The sequence below is a fragment of the Hypanus sabinus genome, chromosome 12, assembly GCF_030144855.1.
Source record: "Hypanus sabinus isolate sHypSab1 chromosome 12, sHypSab1.hap1, whole genome shotgun sequence".
Taxonomy (NCBI): domain Eukaryota; kingdom Metazoa; phylum Chordata; class Chondrichthyes; order Myliobatiformes; family Dasyatidae; genus Hypanus; species Hypanus sabinus.
The window spans coordinates 108,616,947-108,635,939 of record NC_082717.1 but is presented as its reverse complement, the minus strand read 5'-3'; the positions used below and the strand labels follow the sequence as shown (position 1 = coordinate 108,635,939).

At 50.2% G+C, this 18,993-nt stretch overlaps 1 protein-coding gene across 5 annotated transcripts in view; it reads left to right on the top strand.

The window, feature by feature from the left end:
• arfgef3 (ARFGEF family member 3) overlaps window positions 1-18,993 on the top strand; it is a 650,801-nt gene that overhangs the window by 97,139 nt on the left and 534,669 nt on the right. For all 5 annotated transcript variants that reach the window (XM_059986710.1, XM_059986711.1, XM_059986709.1 and 2 more), the window contains 3 exons: window positions 820-932; window positions 11,191-12,098; window positions 14,619-14,785. In XM_059986710.1, coding sequence (XP_059842693.1) covers window positions 820-932; window positions 11,191-12,098; window positions 14,619-14,785 — 1,188 coding nt within the window. The remainder of the gene's footprint in view (window positions 1-819; window positions 933-11,190; window positions 12,099-14,618; window positions 14,786-18,993) is intronic.

The window sequence follows — 18,993 nt, the reverse complement described above, 5'->3', positions numbered from 1 at the left end:
GTAGAGTGGGGGTATGAAGGTTTAAGTGTACAGGGATTAGAGGAGGGATATGAGGGTCTGAGTGTACAGGGAGTAGAGGAGAGGTATGAGGGTCCGAGTGTACAGGGAGTTGAGGAGGGGTATGAGTGTCTGAGAGCTCAGGGAGTAGAGTGGGGGTATGAAGGTTTGAGTGTACAGGGAGTTGAGGAGGGGTATGAGTGTCTGAGTGTACAAGGAGTAGAGTGGGGGTATGAAGGTTTGAGTGTACAGGGATTAGAGGAGAGGTATGAGGGTCTGAGTGTACAGGGAATAGAGGAAGGGTATGAGTGTCTGAGAGCTCAGGGAGAAGAATTGAGGTATGAAGGTTTGAGTGTACAGGGAGTAGAGGAGGGATATGAGGGTCCGAGTGTACAGGGAGTAGAGGAGGGATATGAGGGTCCGAGTGTACAGGGAGTAGAGGAGGGGTATGAGTGTCTGAGTGTACAGGGAGTAGAGTCGGGGGCTGAGGATGTTTCCTTGCAGAACTCCAGTGTTAAGGATGGCTGTGACGGAGGTGTTGCTGTTGATCAGCAAGTCCAGGTTTCTGTTGCAGAGGGAGGCATTGGGTCCCAGGATGCAGAGGTCAGTGATGACTTTGCTTGGACTGCAGAGAATCTGAGATACTTCTTGAGCATGTTGCCTGCAGAATCCCCATGAACAGTGTTCCCTGGTACCGGTGCTGGTAACATCAATGTGTCTTCTCTGCCCAAGGCTTTCCGTCCTGGAAAGACTGTGTGACCAACAAGGGGATGTTACTTTGCCTCTGACTACACTAACGCCTGTCTGAATCTACCCACACAGATCCTCGGTAGCCCCCAGCGGCTCTATGATCTCGCTGGCCCCACTACGTACGAAGGGGAGACCAGGAGGCGATCCAGTCAGAGGAGGAAATCGCACTTGGATCTTCACAAGATGTGAGTCACCTGCTGAAATCTCCTTCCAGACTGGTCGGAGCCTTGACTGTGAACTCCATCGTATCCACCTTCCTATACTTTGCCGAACAAAGGTTTATCTGTTTGGATCTTGAAATTTTGTTTAGGTTCCTTCCTCACCTCCTCGTCTCTCCCCACTGCTTTTGCTTCCCCCAATCTTTCAAAAATCTCTCTGTCTCCTCCGTAGAAACTTCCAGCGATCAGTCTCCACAACCCTCCAGAGGAGACAATTCCAGGGAAAAGACCATAAGACATAGGAGCAGAATGAGGCCATTCAGCCCATTGAGTCTGTTCCATCATTCCATCATGGCTGATTTATTTTCCCTTTCAATCCCATTCTTCTGCTTCTTGTCCTTAACTTTTGAGGCGCTAAGTACCTGTCAGCCTCTGCTTTAAATATACCTAATGGCTTGGTCTCAACTGTCTGTGACAATGAATGCGGCTGATTCACCACCCTGGCTAAAGAAATTCCTCCTGTGTGTGTTCTGAAGGAACGTTCTTCCACTCTGAGGCTGTCCTCTTTGGTCCTATACTTGCCCCACTGTTGAATCCATCTGCTCCACATCCACTTCATCCTGGCCTTTCGGTGTTTGATGGGTTTCAATGAGAGCCCCACCCCCCACCCCAGTTTTCTAATTTCAAGTGGGTCTAAGCCCAACATTCCTCGTTCATCATTCTCATAAGCTTCATCTGGACCCTCTCCAATTCCCTTCTTGGATATGGGACCCAAAATTACTCATCATACAGCAAATGTGGTCCGTCCAAAGCCTCATAAATTCTCGGCAGGAATTCACTGCCCTGCTCGCAGAAGTTTGTACACCACTCAGATTTAAGTGATTGCCCCCTAATCTTGTAACCATGCCCTCTTGTTCGAGAATCATTGCCGGTGAAAACAGGTTGACCTAGTCATAAGCGTTACACAGCATAGAAGCAGGCCTTTGAATCTTGTGTGTACCTGAACTGGTCTATTGTGCCTACATATCCAGCTAAACCTTTCCTATCCATGTACCTGTCTTTTAAACATTGCAATCTACCTTCTACCACTTCCTCTGTCATTTCATTCCATATAGTCACCATGTTCTATGTGGGAAATTTGCCTCTCAGCTTCTTACTCAGACTTTCCCTTCCCACCCTAAACCTACGCCTTTGAGGTTTAGACTTGTCTGCACGGTTAGTCTTTTTGTTATAGAGTCATAGAGCGCGACAACATAGGCCCTTCAGCCCATCTAGCCTGTGCTGAACTATAATTCTGCTTAGTCCAGTCAAACAGCACCTGGACCATAGTAATCCATATTCTTCCCATCAAAATTTCTCTTGTGTTTCTATTGAACTTGCATGTGCCACTTCCACTGGCAGCATGTAGTACTTGATCTTGGCCACAGGGTGTTAGTGGCTTTATTAACCTGAACTCAACACTGGCTCATCGGTACAGAACCAAGCTATTTAGGAAATGCTGACACCTGTGAAGACATGTATGTCATTGAATATTGGACTTGGGATGTTGTGTTGAAGTTGTACAAGATGTTGGTGAAGCCTAATTTGTGAACATTTCTGCTACCTACCTACAGGAAAGACATCCTTCAATAAGTTTGAAGGAGTGCAGAGCAAATTTACGAGGATGTTGCCGAGAATTGGGGACCTGAGTTATCGGGAAAGGTTGAATAGGTTAGCACTTTGCAGGTCAGGCAGCGTCATTGGAAATGAGTATACAGTCAACGTTCTGGCTCGAGATCCTTAAATCAGGATTTCGTGTGTGTTGTTCTGGATTTTCACCATCTACAAAATCTCTTCTGTTTAGGTTAGGACTTTATTCCTTGGAGTGCTGGAGAACAGGGGAAGATCTTACAGAAGTATATGGAATTATGAAGAGTATAGATAGGGTGATGCATACAGGCTTTTTCCCCGGAGGTTGGATGGATGAGGTCATACAGTACTCTGCCAAAGTCTTAGGCATTGTAGAAAACAATTCTGTAAAACAACGATGCTTTCAAAAATAATGAAATGAAAAGTTTCTAAATATCAAAAAAAAACTGTAAAGAGCAGTAAACAGTAAAAAAAAACTAAATGAAATCAATATTTGGTGTGGCCACCCTTTGCCTTTAAAACTGCATCAATTCTCTAGGGTACACTGTCGTGCAGTTTTATAAGAAAAACGGCTGGTAGGTTGCTCCAAGCATCTCAGAGAACTTGCCGCAGTTCTTCTGCAGACTTTGGATCTGTCTCTCCGGGTGATCCCAGGCAGGCTCGATGATCCGGGCTCCGTGGAGGCCACACCACCTGAAACCACATACAAAAAATCCAGCATGCCTACGACTTTTGCACAGTACTGTATGTTTAGGGTGCAAGGTGAGATATTCAAGGGAAATCTGAGCAGAAACTTAGAGGGTGGGGACATTGTGGAATGAGCTGCCAGTGGAAGTGGTAGATAGGGTTCAGTTGTACCATTTAAATGAAGTTTAAATGGGTACATTGACGAAGGAGTATTGTGGACCATGGTCTAGACGCAGGCAGATGGGTCTTGGCAGAAGACGGAGATTGCATCTATCAGCACTTGCTCTGTAGCTTTAAATTCCTTTACGATTCAAGAGTATGTCCAGATACTATGCGAATGTTGTCAGACCATGCCCACACCACCTGCTCACACAGTGCATTTCATACTCCAACTAAAGGATTAAAGTACCTTTATTATCAAAGAGTGTACACGGTATAAAACTTTGAGATTCATCTTTCCACAGACAGCCATGAAACAAAGAAACACCATCAAACCATTCAAAGAAAACATCACACACCCAGTGTGCAAAAAAAGGCAAATTGTGCAAATGTCAAAGAGAGAGAGGGAGGGAGGGAGGGAGGGAGGGAGGGAGGGAGGGAGGGGAGGGAGAGAGAGAGAGAGAGAGAGAGAGAGAGAGAGAGAGAGAGAGAGAGAGAGAGAGGGGGAGAGAGGGAGAGTGAGAGAGAGGGAGAGAGGGGGGGAGGGGAGAGAGAGTGAGAGAGAGCGAGGGGGGAGGGAGAGAGAGTGAGAGAGGGGAGGGAGAGAGAGTGTGAGAAAGAGAGGGAGAGAGAGTGAGAGAGCAAGAGAGAGAGGGGGAGAGAGGGAGAGTGAGAGAGAGGGAGAGAGGGGGGGAGGGAGAGGGGGGAGAGAGAGAGAGAGGGAGAGGGGGGAGAGGAAGAGAGAGAGAGAGAGAGAGAGGGGGAGGAGAGAGAGGGGGAGAGAGAAGGGGAGGGAGAGGGAGGGGGGAGAGATGGAGAGAGAGTGAGAGAGGAAGAGAGAGAGGGGGGAGAGAGAGAGTGAGAGAGAGAGGGAGGGAGAGGGAGGGGGACAGAGAGGGGGAGGGAGAGAGAGGGAGGGAGAGAGGGAAGGAGAGAGAGAGTGAGAGGGAGAGAGAGTGTGAGAAAGAGAGGGAGGGAGAGTGAGAGGGGGAGAGAGAGAGGGAGAGTGAGAGAGAGGGAGAGAGAGAGTGAGAGAGGGGGGAAGGGAGGGAGAGTGAGAGAGGGGAGGGAGAGAGAGTGTGAGAAAGAGAGGGAGAGAGAGTGAGAGAGCAAGAGAGAGAGGGGGAGAGAGGGAGAGTGAGAGAGAGGGAGAGGGGGGGAGGGAGAGGGGGGAGAGAGAGAGAGAGGGAGAGGGGGGAGAGGAAGAGAGAGAGAGAGAGAGAGGGGGAGGGAGAGAGAGGGGGAGAGAGAAGGGGAGGGAGAGGGAGGGGGGAGAGATGGAGAGAGAGTGAGAGAGGAAGAGAGAGAGGGGGGGAGAGAGAGAGTGAGAGAGAGAGGAGGGAGAGGGAGGGGGACAGAGAGGGGGAGGGAGAGAGAGGGAGGGAGAGAGGGAAGGAGAGAGTGAGAGGGAGAGAGAGTGTGAGAAAGAGAGGGAGGGAGAGTGAGAGGGGGAGAGAGAGAGGGAGAGAGAGAGAGGGAGAGAGAGAGTGAGAGAGGGGGGAAGGGAGGGAGGAGTGAGAGAGAGAGGGAGAGGAAGAGAGGGGGGAGAGGAAGAGGAGAGAGGGAGAGAGAGACCGGTAAAAATGCAAGCACCTTCCACCGACAGCAGTGAGTGAGGGGGAGAGAGGGAGACCAGTCAAGCACAGGGTGATGGTGCTGAACACCCGCTCACCTTCAGTTCTCATCCTCATTGATTTCAATCTTGCTCAATACTTTAATTGGCAAGATTGGTGAAAAATGGAAACGCCCCATATCCAGGCTACTTGGTCAAACAGTCTGATTGAAGCCTCATGAACTCCTTTGGAGACTGCAAAACACCAGATTGAAATCACACCACCAAAATGTAAACCATGGGTTCCGATAGAAGCAGAATCACATTTGAAAGAAGAAGTAGTTTTGGGAACTTTCTGAAGGATGGCATCTTTTGTTGCATTATTTGCAAGTGCCATATTCTTTGTAACCACTCTCTGGGTGAAAACATTCCTTATCTCCCCGCTAACCGTCTTACTCCTCTGCTCTCTGATTGTGGATTCCCCTGTCATGTGGTGTGAGGGAAAGCAGGTGTGAAAATCTGGAGAATACTGAAGAGCCCAGTAGGCCAGGCAGCATCTGTGGAGGCAAACGGTGTCAGTTGGAATTTTGGGTTGGGGTCATAGTTCACTGAAATGATGTCAGAGACCCAAAGGTTTCCCTCCTCCCAAAGAGACAGCCTGACCTACTGGGTTCTTCCAGAGCGTTGTTGCACAGCATATTGATGTTGGGAAGTTATACTTCTCTCCCCCACCCTCCTCTCTCTTACCCCATCTTCACACCTGTCCTCACCTGCCCATCACCTCCCTCTGGTGCCCCTCTTCCTTCACCTTCTCCCATGGCCTACTGTCCTCGCCAATCAGATTCTGTCTTCTTCAGCCCTTTACCTCTTCCACCTATCACCTCCCACCTTCTTACTTCAACCCTCTACTCCTGCTGTAGGAAAGATGTTATGAAGCCTGAAATAGCACAAAGAAAACAGACAAGAATGGTGCAGGAAAAGGAAGGGCAGGCCAGGGTAGGAGACTGAAAGGTGACCTTATACTGTGGATTGGAGTGATCGTGGTCTAGAAACAGTGTAACAACAGGCTGTGGATTGGAGTGATTGTAGTTTAGGAACAGTGTAATTACGGGCTGCAGATTGGAGTGATTGTAGTCTAGAAACAGTGTAACTACAGGCTGTGGATTGGAGTGATCGTAGTCTAGAAACAGTGTAATTACAGGCTGTGGATTCGTGTGATCATAGTCTAGAAACAGTGTAATTACAGGCTGTCAATTGGTGTGATCGTAGTTTAGAAACAGTGTAATTTCAGGCTGTGGATTGGAGTGATCATAGTCTAGAAACAGTGTAATTACAGGCTGTGGATTCGTGTGATCATAGTCTAGAAACAGTGTAATTACAGGCTGTCAATTGGTGTGATCGTAGTTTAGAAACAGTGTAATTTCAGGCTGTGGATTGGAGTGATCATAGTCTAGAAACAGTGTAATTACAGGCTGTGGATTCGTGTGATCATAGTCTAGAAATAGTGTGATTACAGGCTGTGCATTGATGTGATCATAGTCTAGAAACAGTGTAATTACAGGCTGTCAAATGGTGTGATCGTAGTCTAGAGACAATGTAATTACAGGCTGCAGATTGGAGTGATTGTAGTCTAGAAACAGTGTGATTACAGGCTGTGGATTCGTGTGATCGTAGTTTAGAAACAGTGTAATTACAGGCTGTGGATTGGAGTGATTATAGTTTAGGAACAGTGTAATTACGGGCTGCAGATTGGAGTGATTGTAGTCTAGAAACAGTGTAACAACAGGCTGTGGATTGGAGTGATTGTAGTCTAGAAACAGTGTGATTACAGGCTGTGGATTCGTGTGATCATAGTTTAGAAGCAGTGTAATTACAGGCTGTGGATTAGAGTGATTGTAGTCTAGAAACAGTGTAATTACAGGCTGTCAAATGGTGTGATCGTAGTTTAGAAACTGTGTAATTACAGGCTGTGGATTGGAGTGATTGTAGTCTTGAAACTGTAATTACAGGCTGTGGATTGGTGTGATCGTAGTTTAGAAACAGTGTGATTACAGGCTATGGAATCCAGTGATCATAGTCTAGAAACAGTGTGATTACAGGCAGTGTATTGTCCAATCCATCACAGGCACTGCCTTCCCCACCCTCAACTGTATCTACAGGAGATGCTGCCTCAAGAAGGCAGCGTCTGTCATCGAGGACCCCATCATCCATTTTAGCTGCTACCGTCAGCGAGGAGGAACGGATGTTTAAAGTCCCACATGGCCTGTTTCAATATCAGCTGCCTCCCTTCAGACATTCAGTTCTTCACCTAAGTTGCCCGACTTCAGCAAGGGAACACTACGGGTCATGGCATTGCCTCAGTGTTCCTTTGTTTTTGAATGGCTATTTTCTCTCTCTGTCGTATAATTTCTATTCTGTGTCTTGTCTACTGGCATTCCCCTGATGCTGCTCTTTTTTTCCATTGTAACTGTACCTCATCACTCTTGTGCACTATAAACTTGACCTGATGACCTGCCGGTAACCTGATGCCATTACTTCCCTGTTCATCTTCCCCCTTCCTCTCCAGTCCTGATGATGGGTCTCTGTCTGAAACACCCCCAGCCAGTTTGTACTCATCCCCTTCCCCTACCCCCCATCTTCCCCTACCCCCCCATCTTCCCCCTTCCTCTCCAGTCCTGATGATGGGTCTCTGTCTGAAACATCCCCAGCCAGTTTGTACTCATCCCCTTCCCCTACCCCCAACTTCCCCTACCCCCCCATCTTCCCCCTTCCTCTCCAGTCCTGATGATGGGTCTCTGTCTGAAACATCCCCAGCCAGTTTGTACTCATCCCCTTCCCCTACCCCCCATCTTCCCCTACCCCCCCATCTTCCCCCTTCCTCTCCAGTCCTGATGATGGGTCTCTGTCTGAAACACCCCCAGCCAGTTTGTACTCATCCCCTTCCCCTACCCCCAACTTCCCCTACCCCCCCATCTTCCCCCTTCCTCTCCAGTCCTGATGATGGGTCTCTGTCTGAAACACCCCCAGCCAGTTTGTACTCATCCCCTTCCCCTACCCCCCATCTTCCCCTACCCCCCCATCTTCCCCCTTCCTCTCCAGTCCTGATGATGGGTCTCTGTCTGAAACATCCCCAGCCAGTTTGTACTCATCCCCTTCCCCTACCCCCCATCTTCCCCTACCCCCCCATCTTCCCCCTTCCTCTCCAGTCCTGATGATGGGTCTCTGTCTGAAACACCCCCAGCCAGTTTGTACTCATCCCCTTCCCCTACCCCCAACTTCCCCTACCCCCCCATCTTCCCCCTTCCTCTCCAGTCCTGATGATGGGTCTCTGTCTGAAACATCCCCAGCCAGTTTGTACTCATCCCCTCCCCTACCCCCCATCTTCCCCTACCCCCCCCATCTTCCCCCTTCCTCTCCAGTCCTGATGATGGGTCTCTGTCTGAAACACCCCCAGCCAGTTTGTACTCATCCCCTTCCCCTACCCCCCATCTTCCCCTACCCCCCCATCTTCCCCCTTCCTCTCCAGTCCTGATGATGGGTCTCTGTCTGAAACACCCCCAGCCAGTTTGTACTCATCCCCTTCCCCTACCCCCCATCTTCCCCTACCCCCCCATCTTCCCCCTTCCTCTCCAGTCCTGATGATGGGTCTCTGTCTGAAACACCCCCAGCCAGTTTGTACTCATCCCCTCCCCTACCCCCCATCTTCCCCTACCCCCCCATCTTCCCCCTTCCTCTCCAGTCCTGATGATGGGTCTCTGAAACACCCCCAGCCAGTTTGTACTCATCCCCTCCCCTACCCCCCATCTTCCCCTACCCCCCCATCTTCCCCCTTCCTCTCCAGTCCTGATGATGGGTCTCTGAAACACCCCCAGCCAGTTTGTACTCATCCCCTCCCCTACCCCCATCTTCCCCCTTCCTCTCCAGTCCTGATGATGGGTCTCTGTCTGAAACACCCCCAGCCAGTTTGTACTCATCCCCTTCCCCCACCCCCCCCATCTGTCCCCTTCCCCTACCCTCATCTGTCCCCTTCCCGTACCCCCCATCTTCCCCCTTCCTCTCCAGTCCTGATGATGGGTCTCTGTCTGAAACACCCCCAGCCAGTTTGTACTCATCCCCTCCCCTACCCCCCATCTTCCCCTACCCCCCCCATCTTCCCCCTTCCTCTCCAGTCCTGATGATGGGTCTCTGTCTGAAACACCCCCAGCCAGTTTGTACTCATCCCCTCCCCTACCCCCCATCTTCCCCTACCCCCCCCATCTTCCCCCTTCCTCTCCAGTCCTGATGATGGGTCTCTGTCTGAAACACCCCCAGCCAGTTTGTACTCATCCCCTTCCCCCACCCCCCCCATCTGTCCCCTTCCCCTACCCTCATCTGTCCCCTTCCCGTACCCCCCATCTTCCCCCTTCCTCTCCAGTCCTGATGATGGGTCTCTGTCTGAAACACCCCCAGCCAGTTTGTACTCATCCCCTCCCCTACCCCCCATCTTCCCCTACCCCCCCCATCTTCCCCCTTCCTCTCCAGTCCTGATGATGGGTCTCTGTCTGAAACACCCCCAGCCAGTTTGTACTCATCCCCTTCCCCCACCCCCCCCCATCTGTCCCCTTCCCCTACCCTCATCTGTCCCCTTCCCCTACCCCCCATCTTCCCCCTTCCTCTCCAGTCCTTATGATGGGTCTCTGAAACATCCCCAGCCAGTTTGTACTCATCCCCTTCCCCTACCCCCCATCTTCCCCCACCCCCCCGTCTTCCCCCTTCCTCTCCAGTCCTTATGATGGGTCTCTGTCTGAAACACCCCCAGCCAGTTTGTACTCATCCCCTTCCCCCACCCCCCCATCTTCCCCCTTCCTCTCCAGTCCTTATGATGGGTCTCTGTCTGAAACACCCCCAGCCAGTTTGTACTCATCCCCTTCCCCTACCCCCCATCTTCCCCCACCCCCCCCGTCTTCCCCCACCCCCCATCTTCCCCCACCCCCCCGTCTTCCCCCTTCCTCTCCAGTCCTTATGATGGGTCTCTGTCTGAAACACCCCCAGCCAGTTTGTACTCATCCCCTTCCCCTACCCCCCCATCTTCCCCCTTCCTCTCCAGTCCTGATGATGGGTCTCTGTCTGAAACACCCCCAGCCAGTTTGTACTCATCCCCTTCCCCCACCCCCCCCATCTGTCCCCTTCCCCTACCCCCCATCTTCCCCCTTCCTCTCCAGTCCTGATGATGGGTCTCTGTCTGAAACACCCCCAGCCAGTTTGTAATCCTCCATCTCTCGCCCTTTAACCCTCTTCCTTTTCATTCCTGAAGGAGGGTCTTGGCCTGCAAAATTCTATTTGTTTCTTTCTATTGATGCTGCCTGTCTTACTGAGTTCCTCCGGCATATTGTGTGTTGACTGTTGACCTGGCGTACCTAATCTGACAGCTTGACGTCCTGATAATTGGATCTGACCTGACCGCGACTTGGCTTCACTTGAACTCCTGGCCCAACCTTGACCTGACCGTGTTCTGATGGCTTGTCCTTGACCTGATTACCTCATTTGACCTCACAGCATGATCTCAACTTGAGTTGGATCTTGACCTGACCCAACCTTGAGCTGACTGACCTGATAGTGATTTAATCTGCTTTGGGCCTGACATTACCGATTCTGAGGGGCGCAGAAAGGGTAAATGCAAGTAGGGTTTCTCCTCTGAGGTTGGGTGAGACTAGAGCCAGAGGTCATGGGTTAAGGGTGAAAGGTGAAAGGCAACATGAGAGGGAACTCTTCTCTCAGAGTATGGTTAGAGTGTCAAAAGAGCTGCTGGTGGAAATGGTGGTTACTAGTTTGATTTCAATGTTTAAGAGAAATTTGGACAGGTACATGGATGAGAGGGGCATGAATGCAGGTCTGGGTGCCATTTGATGGGACCAGGCTGAATAGCAGTCAAGCTGACCCAAAGTGAGGTCAAGACAAGCCATCATTCAGGTCATCAGGTTAATGGTGGGCTGTTGGGTCAAGTGAAGCCAAGTCCAGGTTAGGTGTGATCAAGTTATCAGGTCAAGTCAAGCTGTCGGGGTAGGTGCACCAGATGAGTGGTCAAGTAACACACACTCGGCAGGTCAGGTAGCGTCTGTGACCTGATGTTGAGTTGACTTCACACAGTGTCTGGAACTGATTTACTGTGATCTGAGCTTTACCTGGTGAATCCTGATCCACTCTTGGTTTGACCTGACCCTGACCCTGACCCGAGTTGGTGGCGGTGACCCTCCTCACCACGTGCCTCCCTCCCCACAGCATCATGGACGGGACAGCCGAGGCCTGCGCGAAGGGTGGGATTGAGGCCTGCCACGCAGCCGTCTCCTGTGTCTGCGTGTTGCTGGCCGGCCTGGACCAGCTGAGCCAGGGGCGCGGGCTACGCGAGGAACAGGTGCGCCACCTGCTGCGGCACGCCGAGGAGCTGAAGGGAGGCGGTGGCGGGGAGTCGGCCCGGGAGTCGCTGGAGGTCAGCGAGGCGGACTTCCGCTGGCAGCGCCGGCTCCTGTCGGCAGAGCAACCTCACTGGGATTCCGGCACAGAGCGCGGCCCTGAGGTCAGCGTCGGCATCAGCATCACGGCAGAGCCCGGCGACGCCGCCCCAGACGACGGGAATCTGGCCCAGACGACCCCTGAAGAGTGCCAGCAGCCGGGGAGGGAGGCCGAGCCGGGGGCCGAGATGTTAGGCAGGGCGCTGGGCGCCCAGCCAGGAGCCGTCCCCCACCAGCATCGCCGCAGCAGCAGTGGCAGCAACCACGCGGGCGCCGACTTTGCCAACCTCCTCACGGTCAAGCCGCCAGGGTCCCGCTACAGCGAGAGCAACTTCAGCGTCGACGAGCAGGACGTCTCCCGGACAGACTTCGACTCATGCGACCAGTACTCCACCGCAGCCGAGAAGGACTCCGGCAGGTCGGACGTCTCCGAGATCGGCTCCGACAACGGCTCTCTGGCGGACGAGGAGCCCAGCTGTGCTGCCCGCCGGCCGCTGCACGGCGCTACCCTCACCCTGAAGGTCCTGAAGAACCAGGAGGCTGACCAACACAGCGCCCGGATCTTCGTGCAGTCGCTCGTCACCATCCTCCCTCGCCTCTTGTCCCTCCAGACCATCGAGGAGGTGGACTCCTCCCTACAGAGCTTCGCCTCCGTCTTCTGCTCTGGCCTACAGTCAGGTAAGACTCCCTCCATGACACCCTGAACCCCCAGACATGAAATAAATAAACTAGAGTGGCTGAGGGAGGCGAGTAAAGGGACTCTGTTGAGAAGGGCTTGGATGGGTTGGAAGAATGGGCAAAGAAATGGTAGATTGAATACATTTTAGAGAAATTCATACTCGTACCTCATAGTAGAAGGAATGTTCGCTTAGGGTATCTTCCAAATGAGCATAATATGATAGAATTCGCCCTGTAGTTCGAGAAGGAGAAGCTGAAATTGGATGTATCAGTATTACAGAGGAGTAAAGGGAAGTACAGAGGCATGAGAGAGGAGATGGCCAAACTGGATTGGACGTAGACGCTTACAGGATGATGACAGAACAGCAATGGCAGGAGTTTCTGGGGAAATTCAGAAGATGCAGGGAAGATAAATCCCAACAAAGAAGAAGTATTTTAAAGGGAGGGTGGCTTAACCATGGCCGACAAGGGAAGTTTAAAGACAGGTTAGCAGCAAAAGAAACAGCATAAAATAGAGCAAAAATTAGTGGGAAAGTAGAGGATTGGGGAGCTTTTAAAAAGCAACAGAAGGCAACTAAAAAGCGACAAGAAGAGGAAAGATGGAATATGAAGCAAGGTAATCAATAATATAAAAGAAGATAGCAAAGTTTTCTCAGCGTCTAAATAGAGGCAAGTGTGGCCATTACACTGGCAATGTAATGGGGAACAAAAAATGGTGGACAAACTGAAGAAGTACTTTCTGGCATGTCGCTAGTGTCTTCACTGTGAAGGATACCAGCAGCACGTTAGGGGCCAGTTGCCGTTACTGAGGAGGTGGTTGGGAAGCTGACAGGTCTGAAGATGAACTCGTCATTTAGATCAGATAGACTACATACACCCCAGTGTTCTGGAAGAGGTAAATGAAGAGATTGTGGATGCATTAGTAGTGACAATTCAATAATCTAGTTTCTGAAATGGTTCTGGAGGACTTGAAAATTGTAAGTGTCACTCCACTCTCTAAGGGAGAGAAGCAGAAGAAGGGATATTAAAGGCAATTTAGCCTGACTTCAGTGGTTGGGGTGATGTTGGAGTCGATTGTTAAGGATTTCAGGATACTTGGAGGCACATGATAAAGTAAGCCGAAGTCAGTATGGTTTCCTCAAGGGAAAATCCTGTCTGACAAATCTGTTGGATTTCTTTAAGGTAGTAACAAGCAGGATAGACAAAATAAAATCAGTGGATGGTGTTTAATTAGATTTTCAGAAGACCTTTGACAAGGTGCTGCACATGAGGCTGCTAAACAAGTTAAGAGCCCATGTTATTACAGGAAAGATAGAGCTTTATATGATAGAGCATGTATAGAGCTTTGGCTGATTGGCTGGAGGCAAAGAATGGGAATAAAGGGAGCCTTTTCTGGTTGGCTGCCGGTCACTGGCGTGGTCCACGGGAGTGGGTGTTGCGTTTGCTGCTCTTCGCATTCTACGTTAACGATGATTGAATTGATACCATGTTGGCAGATGAGACCGAGATAAGTGGAGGGGCAGGCAGTGTTGAGGAAGCAGGTGGACTGCAGAAGTACTTGGGCAAATTAGGAGAATGGGCAAAGAAGTGGCAGATGGAATACAGTGTTGGGAAATATACGGTCATACACTTTGGTAGAAGAAGTAAAGATTATTTTGTAAGTAGGGAGCCAATTCAGAAATAGGGGATAGAAAAGGACTTGGGAGTCCCCATGCAGGATTCCCGAAGGTTTAACTTTCAGGCTAAGTTGATGGGAAGGAAGGTAAATGCTATATTAGCATTCATTTTGAGAGGAATAGAGTGTAAAAGTAGAGATAAGGCATTGGTCAGGCCACATTTGGAGTATTAGGAAGGATGGGTCCAGGTGAGAATGACTTCAGGAACACAAGGGTTAATGTATGAGGGATGTTTGCTGACTCTGAGCCTGTGCTTGCTGGAGTTTAGAGTAATGGCGTGGGGGGAATATTACTGAGAGCTATCAAGCATTGAATGGCCTCGACAGAGTTGCTGTGAAGAGGATAGTTCCTACAGTGGTGGATCCAGGACCAGGGGGCAGAGCCTGACAACAGAAGGGTGTTCCATTGGATCAGCTGATAAGAGATGTGTTGCTACTGACAGCTGTGGAGGGACGATGGGCAGATGGAGTGGATGCCGGTGAGATATTGGTAGAAATGCAGAGCCAGTGACTGATGTTTGGGTGGGCATGAGGGCTGAGAGTGCAGAGTGGAAATGGCTGGTGTGTCGTTTGAGGAGGGAGATGGTGGGGGGCATCAGCAGATACAGTATAGAAATGTGGATCCGGTCACTGGCGGTCTGACTCTGCTCTGGAGGTAGGCAGAGGGGAACTGCGTCTTCGGAGTAATGGCGGGGGGGGGGGGGGGTAGGCTGCCGTCAAGAGATATGCAGAAATGCAGATCCAGTTGCTAGCGGTCTGGCTTGGCCCTGGGCCCAAGCTGAGGAGGGCAGGAGGGTGGCCAATGCCCTTGATGAACCCCCCCCTGCACCTGCCGTCTCTTTCAGAGTTGTTACGCTCTCCGGGGCCGGACGCGGCTGAGGACGCTGGCTGCCAGACGCTCATGAACGCAGATGGCCTGTACCTGGTTGCTTTCCACGCCCTCTCGCTGAGCCTGAAACTGAATGCCTGCGACTATTACCGGAGGAAGCCAGCGCCCGTTCCAGTCTCACTGGTAAGGAGGCACAGGACTGGAGGCTGCATCCCCCCACAGATGTCACTGAGGGAACTGCTCGGCCCCTTGAGTCAAGCCCACCATTTTGCTTTCTCCCCGTATCCGTTGATTCCCTTAACACCCAGAAAGCTGCCAGTCACTGCTCCAAATATTTCAATAAATTGAGCTTCCACGGCTCTTCAGGTATAGAGCATTGAACAACAGAACAGTCCCTTCAGCCCTTCGTGCCTGTGCTGCCCCTGATGTCATTGTGAATTAATCCCATCTGCCTGCACGTGGTCCGCATTCCTCCATTCTTTGCCTGTTCATTGGGATGTCTAACAACCTCCTAAGCATTACTGTCAGAACCAGTCCCTCCACTTCCCTTGGTATCCCGTTCCAGCTGCCCACTGTGCTCTGGGTAAAAGAAAAACTTGCCCTGTAAATCTTCTTTAAACTTTCAGCCATTCACCTTAAAGCTGTGTCCTCTAGGATTAGATGTTTCCATTCTGGAGAAAAAGTTCTTACAGCCCTACCGACAGTACATGCCTCACACGATTTTATGAATTTCTAATAGGTCGCCCCTCTGACTCACAAGGGAAAATAATCCAATTTGCCTAACCTTTCCGGATAGCTGGTACTCTATCTAGGCAACGAATCTCTCTGCAGAGCCCCTGCATCTTTCCTGTAATGAAGTGAACAGCAGAGTACACAATAGCAGCTGTGACTTAACCAAAGTTTTATGCAGCTAAAAGTTCACCATCAGCAAACCTGCTGCTGTGCTCCTGGAGCAGATTGGTTGCTGGTGGTGAACCTGGGGGATTCCCAGGTGGACCACTGAGAACGGATCTGCCGGAGGAGCTGGGCATGTCGAGCAGGAATGAACGTCGAACATTTTGGAACTGTGGAGGCCCTTTGCCCCACGATGTAATGTACACATTTTCACCTAGTCCAAAATCAATCTGACACTTTTCCCCCACATTGTCCTCCATTTGTCATTCAGACATCTGCTTATCTAAGAGTCTCTAAAAGGTCCTTAGTGTAAACACGAGATTCTGTAGAAATCCAGAGCAACACATGCAAAATGCTGGAGGAACTCAGCAGGTCAGGCAGCATCTATGGAGAGGAATAAACAGCTGACATCTTTGGCTGAAACGCTTCTTCAGGACCCTAATGTATCTGACTTTACCTTCACCCCGGCATCACATTTCACACACCCAGTTCTCTCTCTTTACAAAAAAACCATCTCTGAGGATCTATCCTGGGCCCAACCTATCAATGCAGCTACAAAGAAAGCACGACAGTGGCTTTATTTAAATAGGAATTGAGGAGATTTGGTATGTCACCAAGGACACTTGCAAAATTCTACAGATGTATCGTGGAGAGCATTCGAACAGGCTGCATCACCATGTTATTTTGTGGGGCGGGGGCACACTACAGGATCAGAAGAGCTGTAGAAACTTGTGAATACAGTCAGCACCATCTTAAGTACTAGCCTCCCCGGGATCGAGGACATCTTCCACAAAAAGGTGGCATCCATCATTAAGGACCCCCCTCACTGTGCACATACCCCAGACTTACTGCTACCATCAGGAATGAGGTACACAAACCTGAAGGCACACACTCAATGATTCAGGAACAGCTTCTTCCCCTCTGCCATTAGATTTCTGAATGGATATTGAACCCATGACCACTACCTCAATAATTTTTTGCCCTACATGCAATTTAACTATAATTTGCAGGAGTTCACACTTTTATTATTATGTATTTTATTGTACTACTACTGCAAAGACAACAAATTTCACAACGTATGCCGGTGATACTAAACCTGGTTCTGATTCTGACGTCCCCCTGTTCTTTCCTCCACACTCCTTCAAACTCTGAACCCTTGTATTGGCCGTTGTATTCAACCCTCCCCTTGTATTGGCTTGTATTGGCCGTTGTATTCAACTCTCCCCTGGTATTGTTACTCTACCCCTTGTATTGCCCGTGGTATTCGACTCTGTCCATTTGTATTGGCCATTGTGCTCAACTCTGTCCCCTTGTATTGGCCGTTGTGTTCAACTCCACCGCCTTGTATTGGGCATTGAGTTCAACTCTACCCCCTTGTATTGGCCATTGTGTTCAACTCTGTCCCATTGTATTGGGCGTTGTGTTCAACTCCGTCCCCTTGTATTGGCCGTTGTGTTCAACTCTACCCCCTTGTATTAGCCGTTGTGTTCAACTCTGTCCCCTTGTATTGGCCGTTGTGTTCAACTCTACCCCCTTGTATTGGCCGTTGTGTTCAACTCTGCCCCCTTGTATTGGCCGTTGTGTTCAACTCTGTCCCCTTGTATTGGGCATTGTGTTCAACTCTACCCCCTTGTATTGGCTGTTGTGTTCAACTCTTCCCCCTTGTATTGGACGTTGTGTTCAACTCTGTCCCCTTGTATTGAACATTGTGTTCAACTCTACCCCCTTGTATTGGCCGTTGTGTTCAACTCTGACCCCTTGTATTGGGCATTGTGTTGAACTCTGTCCCCTTGTATTAGCCGTTGTGTTCAACTCTGTCCCCTTGTATTGGGCATTGTGTTCAACTCTACCCCTTTGTATTGGCCGTTGTGTTCAACTCTGTCCCCTTGCATTGGGCATTGTGTTGATCTCTGTCCCCTTGTATTAGCCATTGTGTTCAACTCTGTCCCCTTGTATTGGGCATTGTGTACAACTCTACCCCTTTGTATTGGCCGTTGTGTTCAACTCTGTCCCCTTGTATTGGCCGTTGTGTTCAACTCTGTCCCCTTGTATTGGCCGTTGTGTTCAACTCTGACCCCTTGTATTGGCCGTTGTGTTCAACTCTGTCCCCTTGTATTGGCCATTGTGTTCAACTCTGACCGCTTGTATTGGCCGTTGTGTTCAACTCTGTCCACTTGTATTGGCCGTTGTGTTCAACTTTGTCCACTTGTATTGGCTGTTGTGTTCAACTTTGTCCACTTGTATTGGCTGTTGTGTTCAACACTGTCCACATGTATTGGCAGTTGTGTTCAACTCTGTCCCCTTGTATTGGCCGTTGTGTTCAACTCTGACCCCTTGTATTGGCCATTGTGTTCAACTCTGTCCCCTTGTATTGGCCATTGTGTTCAACTCTGCCCCCTTGTATTGGCCATTGTGTTCAACTCTGACCCCTTGTATTGGCCGTTGTGTTCAACTCTGTCCCCTTGTATTGGCCGCTGTGTTCAACTCTGTCCCCTTGTATTGGCCGTTGTGTTCAACTCTACCCCCTTGTATTGGCCATTGTGTTCAACTCTGTCCCCTTGTATTGGCCGTTGTGTTCAACTCTACCCCCTTGTATTGGCCGTTGTGTTCAACTCTACCCCCTTGTATTGGCTGTTGTGTTCAACTCTGTCCCCTTGTATTGGCCGTTGTGTTCAACTCTACCCCCTTGTATTGGCCGTTGTGTTCAACTCTACCCCCTTGTATTGGCTGTTGTGTTCAACTCTACCCCCTTGTATTGGCCGTTGTGTTCAACTCTGTCCCCTTGTATTGGCCGTTGTGTTCAACTCTACCCCCTTGTATTGGCCATTGTGTTCAACTCTGTCCCCTTGTATTGGCCGTTGTGTTCAACTCTACCCCCTTGTATTGGCCGTTGTGTTCAACTCTACCCCCTTGTATTGGCCGTTGTGTTCAACTCTGTCCCCTTGTATTGGCCATTGTGTTCAACTCTACCCCCTTGTATTTGCCGTTGCATTCAACTCTGTCCCCTTGTATTGGGCATTGTGTTCAACTCTACCCCCTTGTATTGGCCGTTGTGTTCAACTCTGTCCCCTTGTATTGGCCGTTGTGTTCTACTATACCCCCTTGTATTGGCTGTTGTGTTCAACTCTACCCCCTTGTATTGGCCGTTGTGTTCAACTCTGTCCCCTTGTGTTGGCCGTTGTATTCAACTCTGTCCACTTGTATTGGGCATTGTGTTCAACTCCGTCCCCTTGTATTGGCCGTTGTGTTCAACTCTACCCCCTTGTATTGGCCATTGTGTTCAACTCTGCCCCCTTGTATTGGCCGTTGTGTTCAACTCTGTCCCCTTGTATTGGGCATTGTGTTCAACTCTACCCCCTTGTATTGGCCATTGTGTTCAACTCTGTCCCCTTATATTGGGCATTGTGTTCAACTCTACCCCCTTGTATTGGCTGTAGTTTTCAACTCTACCCCCTTGTATTGGCCATTGTGTTCAACTCTGTCCCCTTGTATTCGGC